Source organism: Pogoniulus pusillus, chromosome 35 (assembly GCF_015220805.1).
Source record: "Pogoniulus pusillus isolate bPogPus1 chromosome 35, bPogPus1.pri, whole genome shotgun sequence".
NCBI lineage: Eukaryota > Metazoa > Chordata > Aves > Piciformes > Lybiidae > Pogoniulus > Pogoniulus pusillus.
The window spans coordinates 13,347,273-13,364,179 of NC_087298.1; the positions used below are offsets into that span (position 1 = coordinate 13,347,273).

Sequence of the window (16,907 nt, forward strand, 5' to 3'; positions counted from 1 at the left end):
CCACAGCCTCCCTGGGCAGCCTCTGCCAGGCTCTCACCACCCTCACACTCAACAACTTCTGCCTCAGCTCCACTCTAACCCTGCTCTGCCTCAGCTCCAAACCATTCCCCCTTGGCCTGGCTCAGACCCCCTCAGCAAAGTCTCTCTGCAGCCTTCCTGCAGGCTCCCTTCAGGCCCTGGCAGCAGCTCTGAGGTGCCCCTGGAGCCTTCTCCTCTGCAGGCTGCACCCCCCCAGCTCCCTCAGCCTGTGCTCACAGCAGAGCTGCTCCAGCCCTGGTAGCATCTTTGTGGCCTCCTCCAGCCACACTCCCACCAGCTCAGTGTCCTGCTGGGGCAGCAGAAGTGGATGCTGGCAGAGAAACCTTTGCAAGACAAGGGAGATGAAGACAGAGAAAATAGTTTACTGTGTAGCCAGAACAGTGGTACCAAAAAATAAGCAAAATCTTCTCCTTACAAAACAAAACCCAAACCAAAGGCAGCCCCAGAACTGGAGCCTGAAAGGATAACTGTTGGGATGCTGATCATGCTGGTGACTCATGAAGGCAGGAGCTACAGCACAGATCTACAGGGAGCTCAGGATGTTCCTAGCTTCTCCATGCACTAAATCCAGAGGAAGATCTGTGGAGCAAGAGAAAAACACCACAGAGTGAGTGCTAGAGCCTCCCTCAGGCAGAATGAATCCAGCAGAGCTCTCAAGATTCCAGCCTCCCTCATATCAGAAGCTCCCTGTCTCTGTCCATGGCAGAGGGTTGGAGCTGGGTGATTTTCAAGGCCTCTTCAACCCAAACTGTTCCATCAATCTATGAGCACTTTGGAGCTGCCAACCTCAGCAGAGTCTAAGCAGGTGTAGCTGCTCTGGGTGTCACTGCACTTCCTCTGCAGCTGCTCTCTGACTCTCTACCTGGGAGCCAAGCAGCAGGCCAGGAGCAGAGCAGCTGACACAGTTAATCTCAGCTCAGACCCCTTCCTCAGCTCCACATCATCATCTCACTGAGGCCACTACTTGTTTCAGCCCCACAGTGGAGCAGATGCCAGCTCACACACACACAGCTGGAGCACAGGAGCAGAGAATGGTACTCACGTGTTAGAGGATCCAAACCCAAACCCTGCAAGAGAGGAGATTGGAAGAAGAATTGGTAAGAGGCAGAATGGCTGTGCAAGGCCTGTAGTAAATGTCTTCTGCCACAGAGTGCAAAACATTTCTACTCTGCAAAGTCAGCTCTCCAGCTAGAGGGGAAGGGACTTGTCCAGGCTGCTCCCAGGGCTTGGCTTTCCCTGCTCAGCACCTAGGCCCAGCTATCAGCAGCAGCCACACTCAGCTGTGCCTCTCCCTGCAGAGAGCTGCTTTCTGCAGCTGGAGCTGGGGCTTAGTGCAGGTGGGGACACAGAGCCCAGCAGTGACAGCATCCTCAGTCCCTGCTCTCAGCCACTGCAGCTTCCCAGAGCTCCATCAGACCCCAGCTGGCTGTTGATGCTGAGCTCAGGTTTGCAGGGGATGTTCCTCTCACACTGAGTGCTCACTCAGAGTGTCCCTCAGAACAAAGAGCAGCCCCACAGGGGCTGAAAAGCACTGATCTGAGGAGCTGTGGAGGAGAGGTTTAGTGACTTGCCACACAGCAACTCAAGAGCTGAAGCCTGAGAGCACAGCACAGCTCAGCCTGCAGCTCTGCCTGCCCAGCTGCAGGAGCAGCACCAGGCAGGCTTTGGGCAGGGGGCTGGGGAGTCTCAGCCAAGCTCCAGGGGGCACTGCAGACATGTGGCCTGATGGGTTCACTCCATGTCAGCTTCTCTTACCTCCTCCACCTGTCCCAAAGGCAGAGAACCCACTGCTCTGTGTGCCAAACCCAGAGCCCTGCTGCGACAGCGAGCCGAAGGTTGGGGTGTTCTGGTTTGCCAGGGTGCCAAAGGATGCTGTGCTGTTGCTGGTGCCACCAAACCTGCAGTTCCAAAGAGAGCAGTTTGTGCTTGCAGGCATCTCCTCACCTCTGGGGCAAGTTTGCCCCCACAGTCACAATGCCAGCACCCCCCTTAAGGGCACCACCTGCCAGGAGTGCTGAAAGCTGTGGAGATGTGGTGCTGAGGGCTTAGTGGTGACCTGGCAGTGCTGGGTTAAGGGTTGGACTCGAGGGTCTGCAAGGTCTTTTTCAGGCTAAGATGCTGTGGTCCTAAGTGCAGGCTGGTGCTGGAGCTGCCCTAGGAGCACACCCACACCCCCCAAGCAGCCAGTTGCTGGAGTCACATCGGTGTGTGCCAGCCCTGCAAGGCTCTGCCTCACCCAAGCTCCTGTCCCCTCTGCCTGCAGATAGGAAGTGACAGCAGATTAGGCAACCTCTCCATCCATCCCCATCCACCAGGCCTCAAAGCCAGCCACAACAGCCCCACATCAGCACTCATCTCCAGAGCTCAGAGACAGCCCTTGCAGCAGGGTGACAAGCAGCTCAGCTGGGAAGGGACATCACCTCTGCCGGCCCTGCTCCCCACCCCCACAGCCAGCACTGCACACAAGGGCACTCTGCATCGCTGCTCCCACCCTTGGACGTCTCTGTGGCCTCCTCTGGCCTCTCTCCAACAGCTCTGTGTCCTCCAGGCCTGGAGGCAGAACTGGAGGTGAGGCCTCAGCAGAGCAGAGCAAAGGGGCCAGCAGGGGCTGGGTTGGAAGGGACCTCCCCGTGGCAAGTCTGAGCTCCAGAGCTGTTGCTCCAGAGAGGAGCCAGCGCGGGAGGGCTCAGCCCCGCAGGTTGGCCCAGCGGTGCCCGAGGCCAGCAGCCTTTGTCATGCAGCAGGCTGGGGCGCGGCTCAGCTTACCCAAATCCTCCGGTGCTGGCCGCTGCAGTACCCTCGCCGAACACTTTGCCTCCCGTTGAGCCCAGAGGGCTTGAAAAGGTTGGGGCTGAACCGAATGCTGGCACCCCTCCGAACCCAGGGGACCCCCCGAAGGTGGGAGGGCTGCCAAACACTGGAGCAGCACCGAAGCCACCTGAGCAAAACAGAGGCAAAACAACACAAGACAGACAGGAGAGAGGGACAAGAACAGAACCGTCAGCAGGGATGCAGGGATGCAGGCACCGCCCCGCCCCGCCCCCTCCCAGCCCTGACCCCCAGCCGGGGGGGGCTTGGCTGCACCTTCACTTCTTCTGGGGGGGAGGTCAGTGAGAATCTGGGGAGCCTCCTGAGGGTTTCTAGAGGGTCCAAGAGACTTCTGGGGAGGTCAGTGAGAGACTTTGGGGGGTTCATGAGACTTTCAGGGAGGCCAGTGAGAGATTTTGGGGGGGGGTGATGGCATTTTTGGATGTTAATGAGAATTTGGGGGATTCATGAGGTTTTCTGGAGGGTTCATGAGACTTGTGGGGAGGTCACAGAGATTTTTGGGAGGGTGATGGCACTTCTGGAGGATGTCAATGAGAATTTGGGGGGTTCATGAGGTTTTCTGGAGGGTTCATGAGACTTGTGGGGAGGTCACAGAGATTTTTGGGAGGGTGATGGCACTTCTGGAGGATGTCAATGAGAATTTGGGGGGGGTCATGAGACTTCTAGGGGGGCAATGAGATTTTTGGGTTGTTCATGACAGCTTTGGGGGATCATGACTTTTTTGGGGGGTGTCTGAGAGAGCCTTGGGAGGTTCATGAGAACAGCTGGGGGCTCATAAGACTTCTTGGGGGTTTGTTAGACTTTCTGGGGCCTGTCAGTGAGACTGGGGGGGGGGGGGGAGGGTGGTGCCTTAAGACATTTTAGGAGGCTCATGAGACTTGTGGGGAGATTTTTAAGGGACTCCACAAGACTTTGAGGTTTCATGAGACAAAGCCCAGGGCTAAGAGAGGTGCCTGAAGGCAGGCAGAAAGCTGCAGCTGAGTGGAGAGAGGACCCAGCAGAACCCCCCCTGGGGGGCTCTAGAATGTCTGAGCTCAAGGCTCAAGGTCACCCATGCAGAGCTGTGCCAGGAGGTGTCCATGTGTCACCCACCCTTGCTCGCTGCCACAGACTGGACCCCAAAGCTCCACCCCCCTGCCATGGGCAGGGACACCTCCCACCAGCCCAGGTTGCTCAAGGCCTCACCCAGCCTGGCACCCACAGCCTCCCTGGGGGCTCTGCTTGCTTTAGATAAAAAGGTTCAGTGCCTTAATTGGGAGCTCCAAGTGTGCAGAGCAAGCAAGCTGGAGTAAAAATAGATAGGGAGGTGCCAGACTGAGCCTTTCCTTGTGGTGAAAGGCTCAGTTCTGCAGCACAACTCTGACACTCCTCAGCACAGAAAAGCTTTGCTTCTGCAGCCACTCTGAGGGCAGAGCTCTGCTCATCACCACCTAAAGAAGGCACTGCCCAGAGGAACTGCACAGCACAGTGCAGAGCAGGACTGCTGTGGAGGTCAGCTTGGTGAGCATCTGCTGCTGTGCTCTGGTGGCAGTGTTCTGCTCTGGTTCCTGCTCTGGAGAGACCTCCAAGTGCCCTGTGGACAGAAGTCCTTGATACAAGTGCCTAAGCTGGCAGCACCCCAGGGCAGTGGGCAGGTGGCAGCCCAACTCTTCTGATCAGAGACCAGGGAGCAAGCTTGATGCAGTGGGGCAGGAAGGCTGAGGAGGCACAGCACTGCCTAGGGCTGGCTGCAGGGGTGCAAGTGGAGATGCAGTGCTGAGGGGGCAGCTCAGTGCAACTGCACAGTTCCTGCAGGGAACCAAGCACTGAACTCTGCTCTGGGCAATTTCTCCTCACAGTTTAGCTGCCTCCTGCAGCTCCCCCTGGCCTCCTCCCCAGATGATTTCCTCCTGTGCTCATCTGTTGCCATTATTGGGCTGTCTCTAATTGGCACTGTGGAACGTGAGGGGCACCTGCTGCTTTGTCTGCCCAGGCCTGAGGCTGGGACAGCAGCACACACTTGAATCCCCTGGGTGAAATTCCAGCCCGTGCCAAGGTAATGGATACTGCTTGGCTGTAAAGACAAAAGGTCTGGGAAGAGAAACGCTGGGCCTGAATTATTGACAGGCAGGGCAGGGATCTCGTTGCTCCTGTCTCGAGTCAGAGGATTCAGCACGGGGGCTGAAGCTCTGCTCAGCAAGCATTTGCCCCCTGAAGCAGTGAAACCAGGACAAAAGGCAACTCACATCAAATCAGCTCCTCCTGCAGGGGGGAGAGGAAAACACAGCACTCACTGCAGCCCTGGGTAGAGCTGGGGGACCTGAGGCTCCCTGCACAAGCCTCTCAGTACCAGAACAATCAAAAGCATGGAGAGAGCCACGGGGTGAGGGAAAGAAGAGCTTCCTTCTGCAGGGCTCCTGCAAAGCTAGCAGGCAGGAGGCATGCCCAAGGCCAGAGGCTCAGTCTGCTGCCAGGTGGGATGCAGGATCTGGCAGCACCATCACCATGCTCAGACACCTCACTGGCACCAGAGCACAGCTCCTGGCAGAGCAGAGGGCTTCCTCTCACAGCTTCCCCACAGGGAGCTCCTGAGCACCACTGCCTCAAGACAACCTCAAGACTGACCAAGCCTCCTCTGCTCCCCCCAGGGATGAATCTCAGTAGCCAAGCTGGAAGCAGAACCCATCCAAGCCTCCTCTGCTTCCCCCAGGGAAGAATCTCAGTGGCCAAGCCGGGAGCAGAACCAATCTTCATCAGAGTGCACTGTAAGAGCAGTCTGAGGCCAGAGGAGAACAGCTTCACTCTGCCTGACTCCCTGGGTCTCCACTTTTGCCAGGTAACTACCAAATGGCCACTCAGGTGTGAGGAACAGACCACAGCCACCACTGCTCCTGTGCCTCTTTCTCTGGGCAGATGAGAGGAAGAAGTCAGGAAGCTTGGTGAAGTTTGCAGTGCTTGATTGGATGCCCTCAGTCAGCAGCACAGGAGGAAGTGCTGGGGCCAGGCAGTTCCAAGAGCAGCACCTGAGGCCTGTCTCACAGGAAGCTCCTCTCAGGTCAAGGACTGGGGACAAACAGGGTTACAAACCCCACAGATACTATTCCAAGGAAGCCTCTATCCTAGGAGGAATGTTCCCAGTTCCACCTCCTGTGCCCTTCACTGCACAGCACACAAGGCCACAACTAATTCATGCAGCTCTCTGCTCCTCAGCTGCCATGGAAGTTTCTGGAATGCCCACCTGAAAATGCAGCTGACTGAATGCTTCTCTGCACAAGAGCTTGGAAACCTCTGCCTTGACTCCCTCAGCTGCAGTTCCCCTCACTGAGATCAGCTCTTAGACCATTGACTGTACCTGTCCCGAGTGCAGGCTACAGACCCCTGCGTGGCAGCACTCAGCACCTGACAGACCAGGGCCAGGGAGGGGTTAAAGTACCTGCTTTGTTTGGGCTGGAGAAGCCAAAGCCTTGAGAGGCCACACTGCCACCACCAGAGCTGAAGGTCCCTGCAGGCTTCTGCTCCCCAAAGGAGCTGCCAAATCCAAAAGTCTTTGCTCCGCTGTTGCCAAATAAGTTGGAAGAGCCTGGGGAGGAGAAGGAGAGGAAGACTTGAGAGCTCAAAATAGACAACATCCCACAGCACACTTCAGCAACTGCACCAGCAGACTGGGAAGCAGCTTTCACTTCCCCAGCCCCCAGGCATAAGATGAACACCACACTAAGAACAGCACCCTGCAGAGAGGAGGAGTTTTCCCCTGCTCCTGAAGGGCTTTGCAGTCCCACCAAGACCCAGCCTGCAGCAGCTGGATCACCACCAACCCTTTCTTGCTGCCCCCAGCAAGTCACAGTCATGCAGGATTGGTTTAGCTGCCTCCTGTGCTGCACTCACTCAAAGCAAGCCCTCAAGGGAGAAATCACAGCAGCTAGAATCAGCCTCTGGTGCCAGTGCAGGTATCAGCCCTGCAGGAACAGGAGCTGCTCAGCTGTCCTGGGCAGCATTTCTTCAAAGGCCTGTCTGGCAGGACCTCAGAGCAGCAGCCAAAGGGCTCCAGTCTCACTGAGAAAGTTTTCACAAGGCTGCACTGAGAGCAGCCACTGGCAGGACACAGAGGACCTGCAGCTCTCCTCTGGTGAACCATCTGGTCTGGGCAGCACTGCCATAAAGGACTACATCAGCAGGCTCAGAGGACTGACCTCAACCATCAGTCCCAATAGATCATTAGAAGATGGAACAAAACAAATGGATTTGGCTCTGCCAAGACTCAAAGTGCTAATTTTAGCCACTTGTAGCTAATTCTACAGCTTCCCTTTGCTCCTCTGCTTCCACATCCCCCTTGCTACCTGCTGAACCTCTCTTCTTCTGCCAAACCCAAGTCACAAGTAGGGAGGCAATGGAGCTGGGCAGCCTCATGCAATAAAATGGAATCATTTTTCTCACTTAGGAGATGATTTTATGACACAATCTCAGGGGGCAGGCTTGGATCTGCAATAGCTGCACACAAAAAAGCCCTGCTGGTATTTCACACCCCTTGCTGCAGCACACAGAGCTCAGCTCACATCTGAGAGTGTTCCCAAGACCTGAAAGCTCAGAAAACTCCAGGCTAATGCTTTCAATTCGACTCTGGCACTGAACAAAAGCCTGTTTCGACTAACAGACGAATTCTGGCACCGAGTTAACCCTTTACAGCTTCCAGAAGAACATCCTGAGAGCCCCTTGAAGCCCCTGGTGCAGAGGAAGCTGTGGGGAGCTTCCAGGTGTCTTGCACTGTTTTTCATGCCTCCTTTTGCTGGGTTGGTTGGTTGGGTAAGGAGCCAGCCCAGAAGATGGGATGGGCATGTGTGAGGGTTGGGTGGCACCTGGGGTCCCACAGGGTGCACACTCCCTGGCTCTGCTACCCCCTCAGAAGCCTCCCATGCTAGCCCAGAGTTCCCTGAAGGACAGCTCCACTCAGAGCAGCAGATGGGGTGACAAAGGCAGATGGGAATCACAGCACAATTTGTATCCTCCCTTTGCTCACTTACTCTGGGAAGCTGCAGATCCAAACCCTCCGCTGGAGGAGCTGAAGGGATTCTTACTGGCTGCATCCTGGCTTGGCTTTCCTCCCAAACCACTGAAGAAGCCTCCACTTCTGCCACCACTTCCAGCTCCAAACAAGTTTCCAGCAGAAGAAGATGGCTGCTAGAACACAAAAAGATCCAAGGAAAGGGATTTCAGTAGGGTCAGAGAGCAGATCCCCCCAAGGCTTATGTGTCTGCCTGGCCTACTCTGCCTGTAGGAAGGGGCTGCTGAAGCAGGGAGCTGCAACACCATCCTGCAAAGGAGCCTCCAGAGATCAGAGGTAGCTAAAGACCTCCAAGACCATTCAGTTACCCTAACCCTGCCAAGGCCACTGCTAAACCATGTCCCTCAGCACCACATCTGCATCTTTCCTGAACACTGCCCTGATGCAGCTTGAGGCTGCTCCAAAAGGAACAAGTGACAGCACAGGAGGGAGCAGAGCCCAACCCCCACTTCTCAGGGAGGTGAAGAGAGCAATGAGGTCTTCCCTCAGCTTCCTCTTCTCCATTCTGAACAATCCCAGGTCCCTCAGCTGCTCCTCCCCAGCCCTGCTCTCCCCTTCACTACCTCTGCTGCCCTCTCTGGACCCACTGCAGCCCCACACTGTCCTCAGGAGAGGCCCCAGACTGACTCCAGTGTTCCGTTCCAGTCTGTCTTACATCTTGTTTATGGTAGAGAATTGCCCTGCAGTGTCCACCCACCCTCCACCTGCCACAGGTGACTTCTCCACAGCTCTGTCTTACCTTGCACGTGACAAAATCTTTGCCCCTCTCATGGCCCTTAGCAAATCTTTGCCCAGATGCTGCTTTGGTGCCCACTACAATGGCAGATTTCTTCAGGGACTGGCAAATTCTCTCTGCTAATCTATCAGCAGCAGGCAGGGGAGCCTGAGCAGCTGCACGCTGCAGAGCAGTGCCCTGCTGCTCTCAGTACTTGCCTGGCCAAAGACACTGCCTCCAGTGCTAGCTGCTTGCCCAAACACAGTGCCTGTGGTACTGGAACCAAAACCTGGTGAGAGAAGAAAAGCAGAGGATCAGAGTGCTAGGGGCTGGAAGGGACCTCTGGAGGTCACCCAGCCCAACCTCCCTGCTCAAGCAGGGTCACCCAGGGCAGGTCACAGGGGAACACATCCAGGAGAGTCTGAAGTCTGCAGAGGAGGAGACTCCATAACCTCTCTGGGCAGCCTGCTCCAGGCCTCCAGCACCTTCAGACCAAAGAAGTTTCTCCTCCCGTTGAGCTGGAACTTTGTGTTCCAGTTTGTGCTTGCTGCCCCTTGTCCTGCCACAGGACACCACCAGACAGAGCCTGGCCCCTGCCTGACACCCACCCCTCAGGGACTTATAGACACTCAGCAGATCCCCTCTCAGCCTCCTCTTCCCCAGACCAAACAGCCCCAGGGCTCTCAGCCTTCCTTCGTCAGATGTTCCAGTCCTTCATCATCATCATCATCACAGCTTCTGCTGGATTCCCTCCAGCAGTTCCCTGCCCCACTTGCACTGGACACAACACTCCAGTTGTGGTCCCACCAGGGCACAGTAGGGGGGCAGGAGAACCTCCCTTCCCCTGCTGGCCCCAGAACAGTTTCTAGCAGATAAGACAATTCAGGGAGGGGACACTAGGTCAGAGCAGGCTGAGGACAGGTCACCCATCCCAAAACACAGGGGCAGAAATGATGTCAGCAAACCTACCTAGGCTGGACATAAAGTATGCACCCAGAGCCAAAGAGCAAACCCACTGAAAGGCTCACTCAAAGTCCTTCTCCTCCTCTCTTTGGCCAGCTGAGGAGCAAACAGAGCACTCAAAACCCTTCTCCCTTGGGGGTGGCTGCTGATGAAAGGAGGCTACAAGTCAGGAGCAGGGAGCCTGGTGCTTTGACCAGCCTCATGCAGGACACCTCAGCTCTGCTAAGGGTTCCTCTCTTAGACAATGACAGACACCTTGTGACTGACAGGAGACCTCCCAGGCCCAGGCCCCACTGCACTTCAAATGTGCATTTGGCACAACTTCCATTTCTATAACCAGCAAATGCTCAAGAACAGTTCACTCCCCCCTTTTAACTGTTCTCCAGCTCCTGTAGTTAAAATGAGCAAGCAGTTTGCCTGCAGTGCCACCAGTTTTAATTAAAGGAGCCTAATTAGCTTTTCCTCTTTGGAAATCCACAGCCTCTCTTCTCTCCACGAACTCTGCACTTGCCCTGGAGGTCTCTGAAGGCTGGAAAAAGCCCTGGGGAAATAAACCCAAAGAGCCAACCCACAGAACCAAAGCAGCCTGCCCTGGCTCTCTGCAGGTGCTCAGAGGGTCACAGAATCGTTTTGCTTGGAACCTTTAAGAGGATCGAGCCCAACCCCATCCTGCTTTCCCCAGGGCCCCCTGCTGGCTGCACTGCCAGCGCTGCTGGGCCACCAGCTCGGCCTCACCTGAAGCCTGGCAGAAGCTGAAGCCGGCGGAGGAGGTTGTGGTGGTGACAGTGCCCCCGAAGACTGAGGCTCCCTGCCCGAAGGCAGTGCTCTGCCCGAAGACAGGAGGGCTGCTCTGGCCGAACAGGCCCCCGCCGGTGCTGGCCGAGGGCTGGCCAAAGGAGAAGGAGCTGCTGCTGTTGGTGCTAGCTGCTGCCCCAAACACGCTGCCACTGCTGGAGGCTGCTGTGGAGGCAGCTGGCTGGCCAAAGGCTGGCACTGTCCCGAAGCCAGACTGGCTAAAGGTAAAGCCACCTGCAGAGCTGCTGGTTGGCTGCCCAAAGGAGGGTGTCTGCCCAAAGGCTGGCTGCCCAAAGCCCCCTGTGGTGGTGGTGCCAAAGGCAGAGGTCCCAAAGCCTGAGCTGGCAGCCTGCGTGGTGGCAGTGGCCAAGGTGCTGGTGGGCAGCTGTCCGAAGGGAGAGGCTGCTGTGGTACCTGCTGGCAGCTGCCCAAAGACAGGAGGGGTGGCAGCAGTGGCAGCAGTGTCAGCAGCAGGCTGGCTAAATGCTGAGCCAGAGGAGCTGGAGCTCGGGGGCTGAGGGAACACTGAGGAGCCTGCGGATGTGGGGGCAAACACAGAGGCACCCCCAGCTGGGCTCTGGGCACAGGCAGCAGCCTCAGAGGCAGCAGGCAGCAGGCTGGAGGCTTCTGCAGGGGAGGCAAGGCTGGGGGTAGAGGTGGGGGCCAAGACACTGGGGTCTGGAGGGGCAGGGGCAGAGGCAGCTGCAGGCACTGCTGCCGGCACTGCTGCCTTGGCATCGCTGGTGGAGGCAGCGGCAGCAGCAGCAGCAGCAGGAGGCGCTGGCGCCAGGGCGGCAGAGCTGTCCCCAGCCGCGGCCGGCGGCACAGAGGGCTCCTTAGCGGGCTCCAGCGGCGGCTGCGGTGCCTGTGCCACTGGAGGGGAAGCCGCAGCCGCTACAGCTTCGCTTTCAGGTGGCTTTTCTGACGCGGGAGGTGCTTTGCTGTCCCCTGCGACCTTAGCAGAAGCTGCAGCAGGGACAGCAGTCTGGGAGGCGCTCAAGAAGCTTGTAGAGGAGACCGAGGTCGGAGCAGAGAGAGCAGCAGGGGCGGAGGTGCTGAGGCTGGTCACTGGCTGAATCCCAAAGGAAAAGGTGGATTTGCTGCCAGCAGAGCCTCCGAGGCTGAACGCCCCAGGGGATGCCATGCTGGTGATCTGGACGCTGCCGAAGAGGCTGCCCGTGGCAGGGGTGCTGGTGGCTGGGGGTGCTGTGCCAGCAGAGCTGACTGATGCTGAAGCTTCTCCAGCTTTTCCCAGTCCCAGGGAAGCACCAAAAGCAAACCCAGCAGCTCCTGCGGACGTTTTGGCTGGCTGTGCCCCCCCAGCACTGGGAGGTGCTGCTTTAGTGCTGGCCTTGGCATTATCCTCCGCTTGACCAACTCGCAGCTCTGAGAAGCTCCCCAGAGTCTCCCCAGCCAGGCTGCTTTGAAACAAGCTGTCTCCTGGTTTAGCTGGAGAGGTGTCCAACTTGGCAGGGGCTGTGGAGGGAGCAGAAGATGTTGCTGCAGCAGGTTTGGTTGCTTGGGTGCCATCTGCTGAGGAGCTGCTTCCTAGCGAGGCTCCCGGAGCACTCGCTGACTTGAGGGACCCGAAGGCCAAGGAGTTCTCAGGCATGACTGCAAACTTGGAAGCCCCAGCAAGTAAAGGTGGATCTGTCTGGGTGGGCTCTTTAGCAGGAGCTGTCAGAGAGAGGTCCACAGTGAGTTCCAGCCAGGCTGACCCATCCCTCTCACAACAGCTCCCTGCTTCAGCGCTCCGCAGGCCGCTCGGCGCCACTCTGGCCTCAACACTAGGAAGTCTCTGACCATCAGGTAACTGCCACTGCCATGTGCACTCAGGAGGCAGGAGGGACACCTGAACCCTTCAGGGACAGGGCTGCAGTGGCAATCAGTTGCCCTCATGTCACAGCCTCCATTTAACCGCCCTTCTCTTGGAGTACAAGCAACGTCAGCCTCGGGCTCCCCTCTCACCCTCAGATGGAGCAGGCCACTTGCTGCTGGCAGCACCTTCCCTCCTTCCTTGCCTCAGCTAAAGAATTCCCAACATCCATTGGTAAACTGCTTAAACCAATAGCTCAGAACAGAGTTTGGGTCATAACAACAACTTTTCTGGCCCTTGAAGAGTCAAAGCTTTCTTTACTACTTCAGCTCTTGACAGCACCAAGCAGTCTCCACGCAGTCCCCTCCCACTCCTAAATGCTTGTTCCACTTAAACACAGAAGCACAGATTGCACCAGGGGCATCAAAGGTCACCGTAGCCAACATCCCTGCAGTCAGCAGGGACAGCTCCAACTAGATCAGACTCCTCAGGACCACATCAAGTTTGACCTTGACTGTCTCCAGGGACTGGGGCTCATCCATCCCTGGACAACCTGTTGCAGTGTTTGTATCAAACCACCCTGGCAACTTGAAAGCTGCAGCTGTAAGATAGCAGAGCAAACACCTCCAGGTGCTGCTGTCTCCTTAAATTGCTACCTCCTAGATGTTGTTAGCAGCAAGTACTTTGCTTGCTCTTAAGTGAAGGGCAAGTGGCCTAAGTCTCTGTGTGTTCCAGGGCACAACCCAGCAGGTGCACAGAATCTTGGTGCAGAGGCTGCAGCTTTAGCAACAGAACTGCAGGACAAGGCAAAGGCTGCACAACCAAGGACCAGGAAGGGTCCTCTCAGCAGGGAAGAGATGTTTGGACACTCTTTCAAGCTCACCTTGTGAGGAAGTGAGGCTGGGCAGGGCCGGTGATGAAGCAGCTGATGTGACACCACCAAAGTTAAATCCAGGCCTAGGAAGAGGGGAAAGGGAAAGAAGAACATTTAACTCAGAGTGCTGAAACCTCCAACCCCCTGATTAACACAACCTCCAGACTTCAACTTCCAGGACAGGCCTGCACCAAGTCCTGCACAAGAGTCTCCCCAGCAACTAAACTGAGAGAAGCTGGCACACAGATTGGGCTCCACCATTTCTCTCCCTCTGGCAAGGCTTTTAGAGGGCTGAAGGGAGTCAGAGTGTTTTGGCCACTGCCTTCTTTCCTCTCTGCTGTGCATTCCTGCCCTGTCCAGCTCAGCAGCTGAACATCTCACACCAAATCCTCACAGCTTTTGGGAGAGTAGCAAAAGCAGAAGCCACAGTGCTGAGTGCAATTCATTGATGAGACCCACAAGGTGAGGCAGTGCCCAAAAGGGACCAGCTGGATGCCAGCACCTGTCACACAGGACAACAAAACCCCAAACCTTCCATCACTGCCTCACACCAGAAATATTCTGTCTTGCAAAAACTCTGTGATCCTTCATAATGAGCCCTGGGAGCCTCCAGAGACCTTCATTCCCTGAGGCTTTTAAAGCTCTCTGATTCTCAGAGACCAGCTGCTGAGACAGAACTCAGGGTGTGTAACTAAGACATCACTGACAACAGCACTGGCTGTGGCATATGGTTCAGAGGCACTGCAGCCTGGGACAAAGGCAGGGCTTCTCTGCATTTTGCTTCTGAATTTCTACCTCCCAAAAGGACTATTTCAGGCCTCTGAAGAGCACAGAAAGGTGTTTGGGTAACATCCACCTGACAGAATTGGAGAGAAACGATTATGGATGAAAGAGATCAGCCAGAGGCTTTCCAGGAGCTCCAGAGAGCTTCTCCTGCCCCCCTGCTCTGACCTACTGGGGCCACATCTGGAATACTGTGTCCAGTTCTGGGGTCCTCATGTCAAGAAGGACCTCAAGGAACTGCTTGACAGAGTCCAGCACAGAGCCACAAAGCAGCTGCAGGCAGTGGAACATCTCCTGTGAGGGCAGGCTGAGGCAGCTGGGGCTGCCTGGAGCAGAGCCTGGGGGCTACCCTCAGTGCTGCTGGTAAGGATGTGCAGGGCTGGAGCCAGGCTCTGTTCAGGGATGGCCAAGGACAGGCCAAGGGGCACTGGGTGCCAGCTGGAGCAGAGGAGGTGCCACAGGAACAGAAGGGAAACCTTTTACCCTGTGAGGGTGCTGGAGCCTGGAGCAGGCTGCCCAGAGAGGCTGTGGAGTCTCCTGCTCTGGAGACTTTCCAGCCCCAGCTGGATGTGCTCTGTGTGCCCTGCCCTGGGTGCCCCTGCTCTGGCAGGGGGCGTGGACTGGGTGGTCTCCAGAGGCCCCTTCCAACCCCTGCCATGCTGTGACTCTGATGCTGTCATCTGGCAGCTTGATGTGCTCTATTTCCTGTTACCCCCTTCAAGAAGGGAAACTCACCTGAGCATTAGGTAAACATGCACTGCTCCAAGCAATCACTTCTAAGGAGTCCTCCCTCTCCCCCAAACACGAGGTATGATCCAAGAAATCTGTTTGCCATCCCTGAACAAAGGACTCCAGAGGAGACACTTCAGCACAGCTCCGTGTTCAGAACATGTGCCTTGCTCTGTGGTGCTGTTATGTAAGTCCCCAGCTGGTGTGGGGATCCTCCAGTCACCTTCACCACCAGACTTTGGCTTTCCAAGCCAAAACATGGAATTTGTTGTGCTGTACTGCAGTAAGTCAGCAAGACTGACCAGCAGCACAAATGGCAAACCACAGAATCCCAAGGTGCACCAGGTGGGGAGGGACCCCCAAAGGTCATCTTGTCCAACCCCCTGTGGGCAGCAGGGACACCTTCAACTAGAGCAGGCTGCCCAGGGACACAGCCAGGCTGATCTCAACCACCTCTCTGGGCAGCCTGTGCCAGTCTCTCCCCACCCTCACTGTGCAGAGCTTCCTCCTGATGTCCAATCTAACTCTGCCCTGCTCCAGTTCCAAACCACTGCCCTCACCTGTCCCCACAGACCCTTCTGAACAGTCCCTCCCCACACAGATAGTAAAATGCAGCTCTGAGGTCTGCCTGGAGCCTTCTCTTCTCCAGGCTGAACAGCTCCAACTCTTTCAGCCTGGCTTTTACAGCTTTACCAGCTGGTAGGTAGCAGTGCAACAGCCACCACTCATCTTTAACATCACCCCCAAAGACACCCTAAGGCTTGTACAGACCCTGCAGAACTGAAGGAGAAGGCTTTGCTCAGCTGTGCAGTTGTGGCTGGTACTGAGGGGGTCGCAGAAGTGGTCACAGGTGGAACTGCTTTCACTGTCCCTTGTCCTGCAAGTTACAAGAACAAGCATTACAGAAGAGTAAGAAGCACTTTGTCACCCAACTCCCAAACCACACACACGGTCTGGGATTTAACCAGCTGGAAATGAAGCGTTTTTGGGTCACTTATACCATGTCTAGAATAAGCAGGAACATCCCTGATGCTGTTACAACAGGGAGCAGAGGAGTTTATGGTAAGTGAAATATATGCTATTATCCTAATTCAGAGTCCCTCAACTCAAAAGGGTCCAGGCCAGCCCTCCAAAAGGGTCCTAGGGCCAGCCCACCTGCTAAGGGCAAAGACAGACATCCTCATCTCGATAATAAAGACTAAAAACTCCCCAACAATCAAGAACCCCTTTCTGTAATCTCTCATAACACAGCCTGGAAAGAAGGAGGAAGATCTCTCAAACTCAGGAGCTGACACTTGCAGAAGCATCTGACAAGCCAGAGATGATTCCCAGCTATTTTTACTGATTGCTGCCCCTGGCTAAGAGGCAGCCTGCATCCAAGGATCAGAGGCAGGAGAGCAGCAGAGGTGGATTTCAGCCCTCTCTGCAAGAGGCTTACAAAGCCATGCCCAATGCAAGCACCATTAGCTAATACACACTCAAAATCAGTTCCTTGCTTCCCTAAGCATTTCCTAAGCTCAGCAGAGCACAGTGTCCAACCTGGCTTTGGAGCTGCTCACACAGCCAGTGCCCAACAGCCTCACTACCTGAACTGGCTCATTTCAAGCTAGTTCAGGGTCATCCCCAGTATGGAGATGTTCAAGTCAGGCATCAAGGTGTGGAAAAACTACTCCTTGTACTTCAGGATGGGATCACTTCCCTGCACAAACACAAGGCAGCAAAGATGGCTGCTCTGGACCTGCTGGTGTGTTCTCAGCACTGCTTGCTGAGGATTCTACAGCATCACCCCACCTGGAAGGTGGAGCTGCAGCACTGAATTCTAGCTGCAGGCACAGGGACAGAAGCCCAGAGATGTTTACAGAACCACTCCTGACCTTCTACACTTGGCCTTTTCCAATTCCCTCCCTCAAGACCAGCACAGAGCCTCTCAGAGAGGAAGATTTTTCCTCCCCTCAGTGTCTTCATTTTCTGGATCTCGCAGCCCAGGCAGGTGGCAAGAGACATCCAGGCCTCAGCTCCACCCCACCAAAGACAACTTACCTGAGATTTTGCTGCCAGGTGATGCTGGCCCAGCTGTAGATGCTACAGGACAGGGTGCAGACACCGAGGAAGGTGGAGCCTGGCCCTTAAGTGAGTTTGCCAGAGGTGTCTGAAAATGCAAGAGCACTTCAGGTCAGCGCAGTCTGTCCAGCAACAAAGCCCCCTCTGACCTCGGTCTGGCATTGTGAGAGTCATGCAGTGACTTAAGGACAAGCCAGAGGAAGGTGACTGAAGTGCCCAAGGTGGCTCTTAGTCTTGACACTTCCACACAGGGGCAATACTCCAC

General features: G+C 55.9%; 1 protein-coding gene across 3 annotated transcripts in view; it reads right to left on the reverse strand.

Annotated features, from left to right (window-relative positions):
- Positions 1-381: 381 nt before the first annotated feature.
- NUP214 (nucleoporin 214) overlaps positions 382-16,907 on the reverse strand; it is a 41,623-nt gene continuing 25,097 nt past the window's right edge. For 2 of the 3 annotated variants that reach the window (XM_064171050.1, XM_064171048.1), the window contains 11 exons: positions 16,622-16,730; positions 15,353-15,458; positions 13,079-13,152; positions 10,320-12,056; positions 8,840-8,910; positions 7,866-8,022; positions 6,281-6,427; positions 2,806-2,977; positions 1,795-1,937; positions 1,082-1,106; positions 382-618 (listed from right to left, as the gene is read on the reverse strand). In XM_064171050.1, coding sequence (XP_064027120.1) covers positions 585-618; positions 1,082-1,106; positions 1,795-1,937; positions 2,806-2,977; positions 6,281-6,427; positions 7,866-8,022; positions 8,840-8,910; positions 10,320-12,056; positions 13,079-13,152; positions 15,353-15,458; positions 16,622-16,730 — 2,775 coding nt within the window. In that variant the 3' untranslated portion in view covers positions 382-584. The remainder of the gene's footprint in view (positions 619-1,081; positions 1,107-1,794; positions 1,938-2,805; positions 2,978-6,280; positions 6,428-7,865; positions 8,023-8,839; positions 8,911-10,319; positions 12,057-13,078; positions 13,153-15,352; positions 15,459-16,621; positions 16,731-16,907) is intronic. The other variant, XM_064171049.1, reaches the window with a different exon arrangement.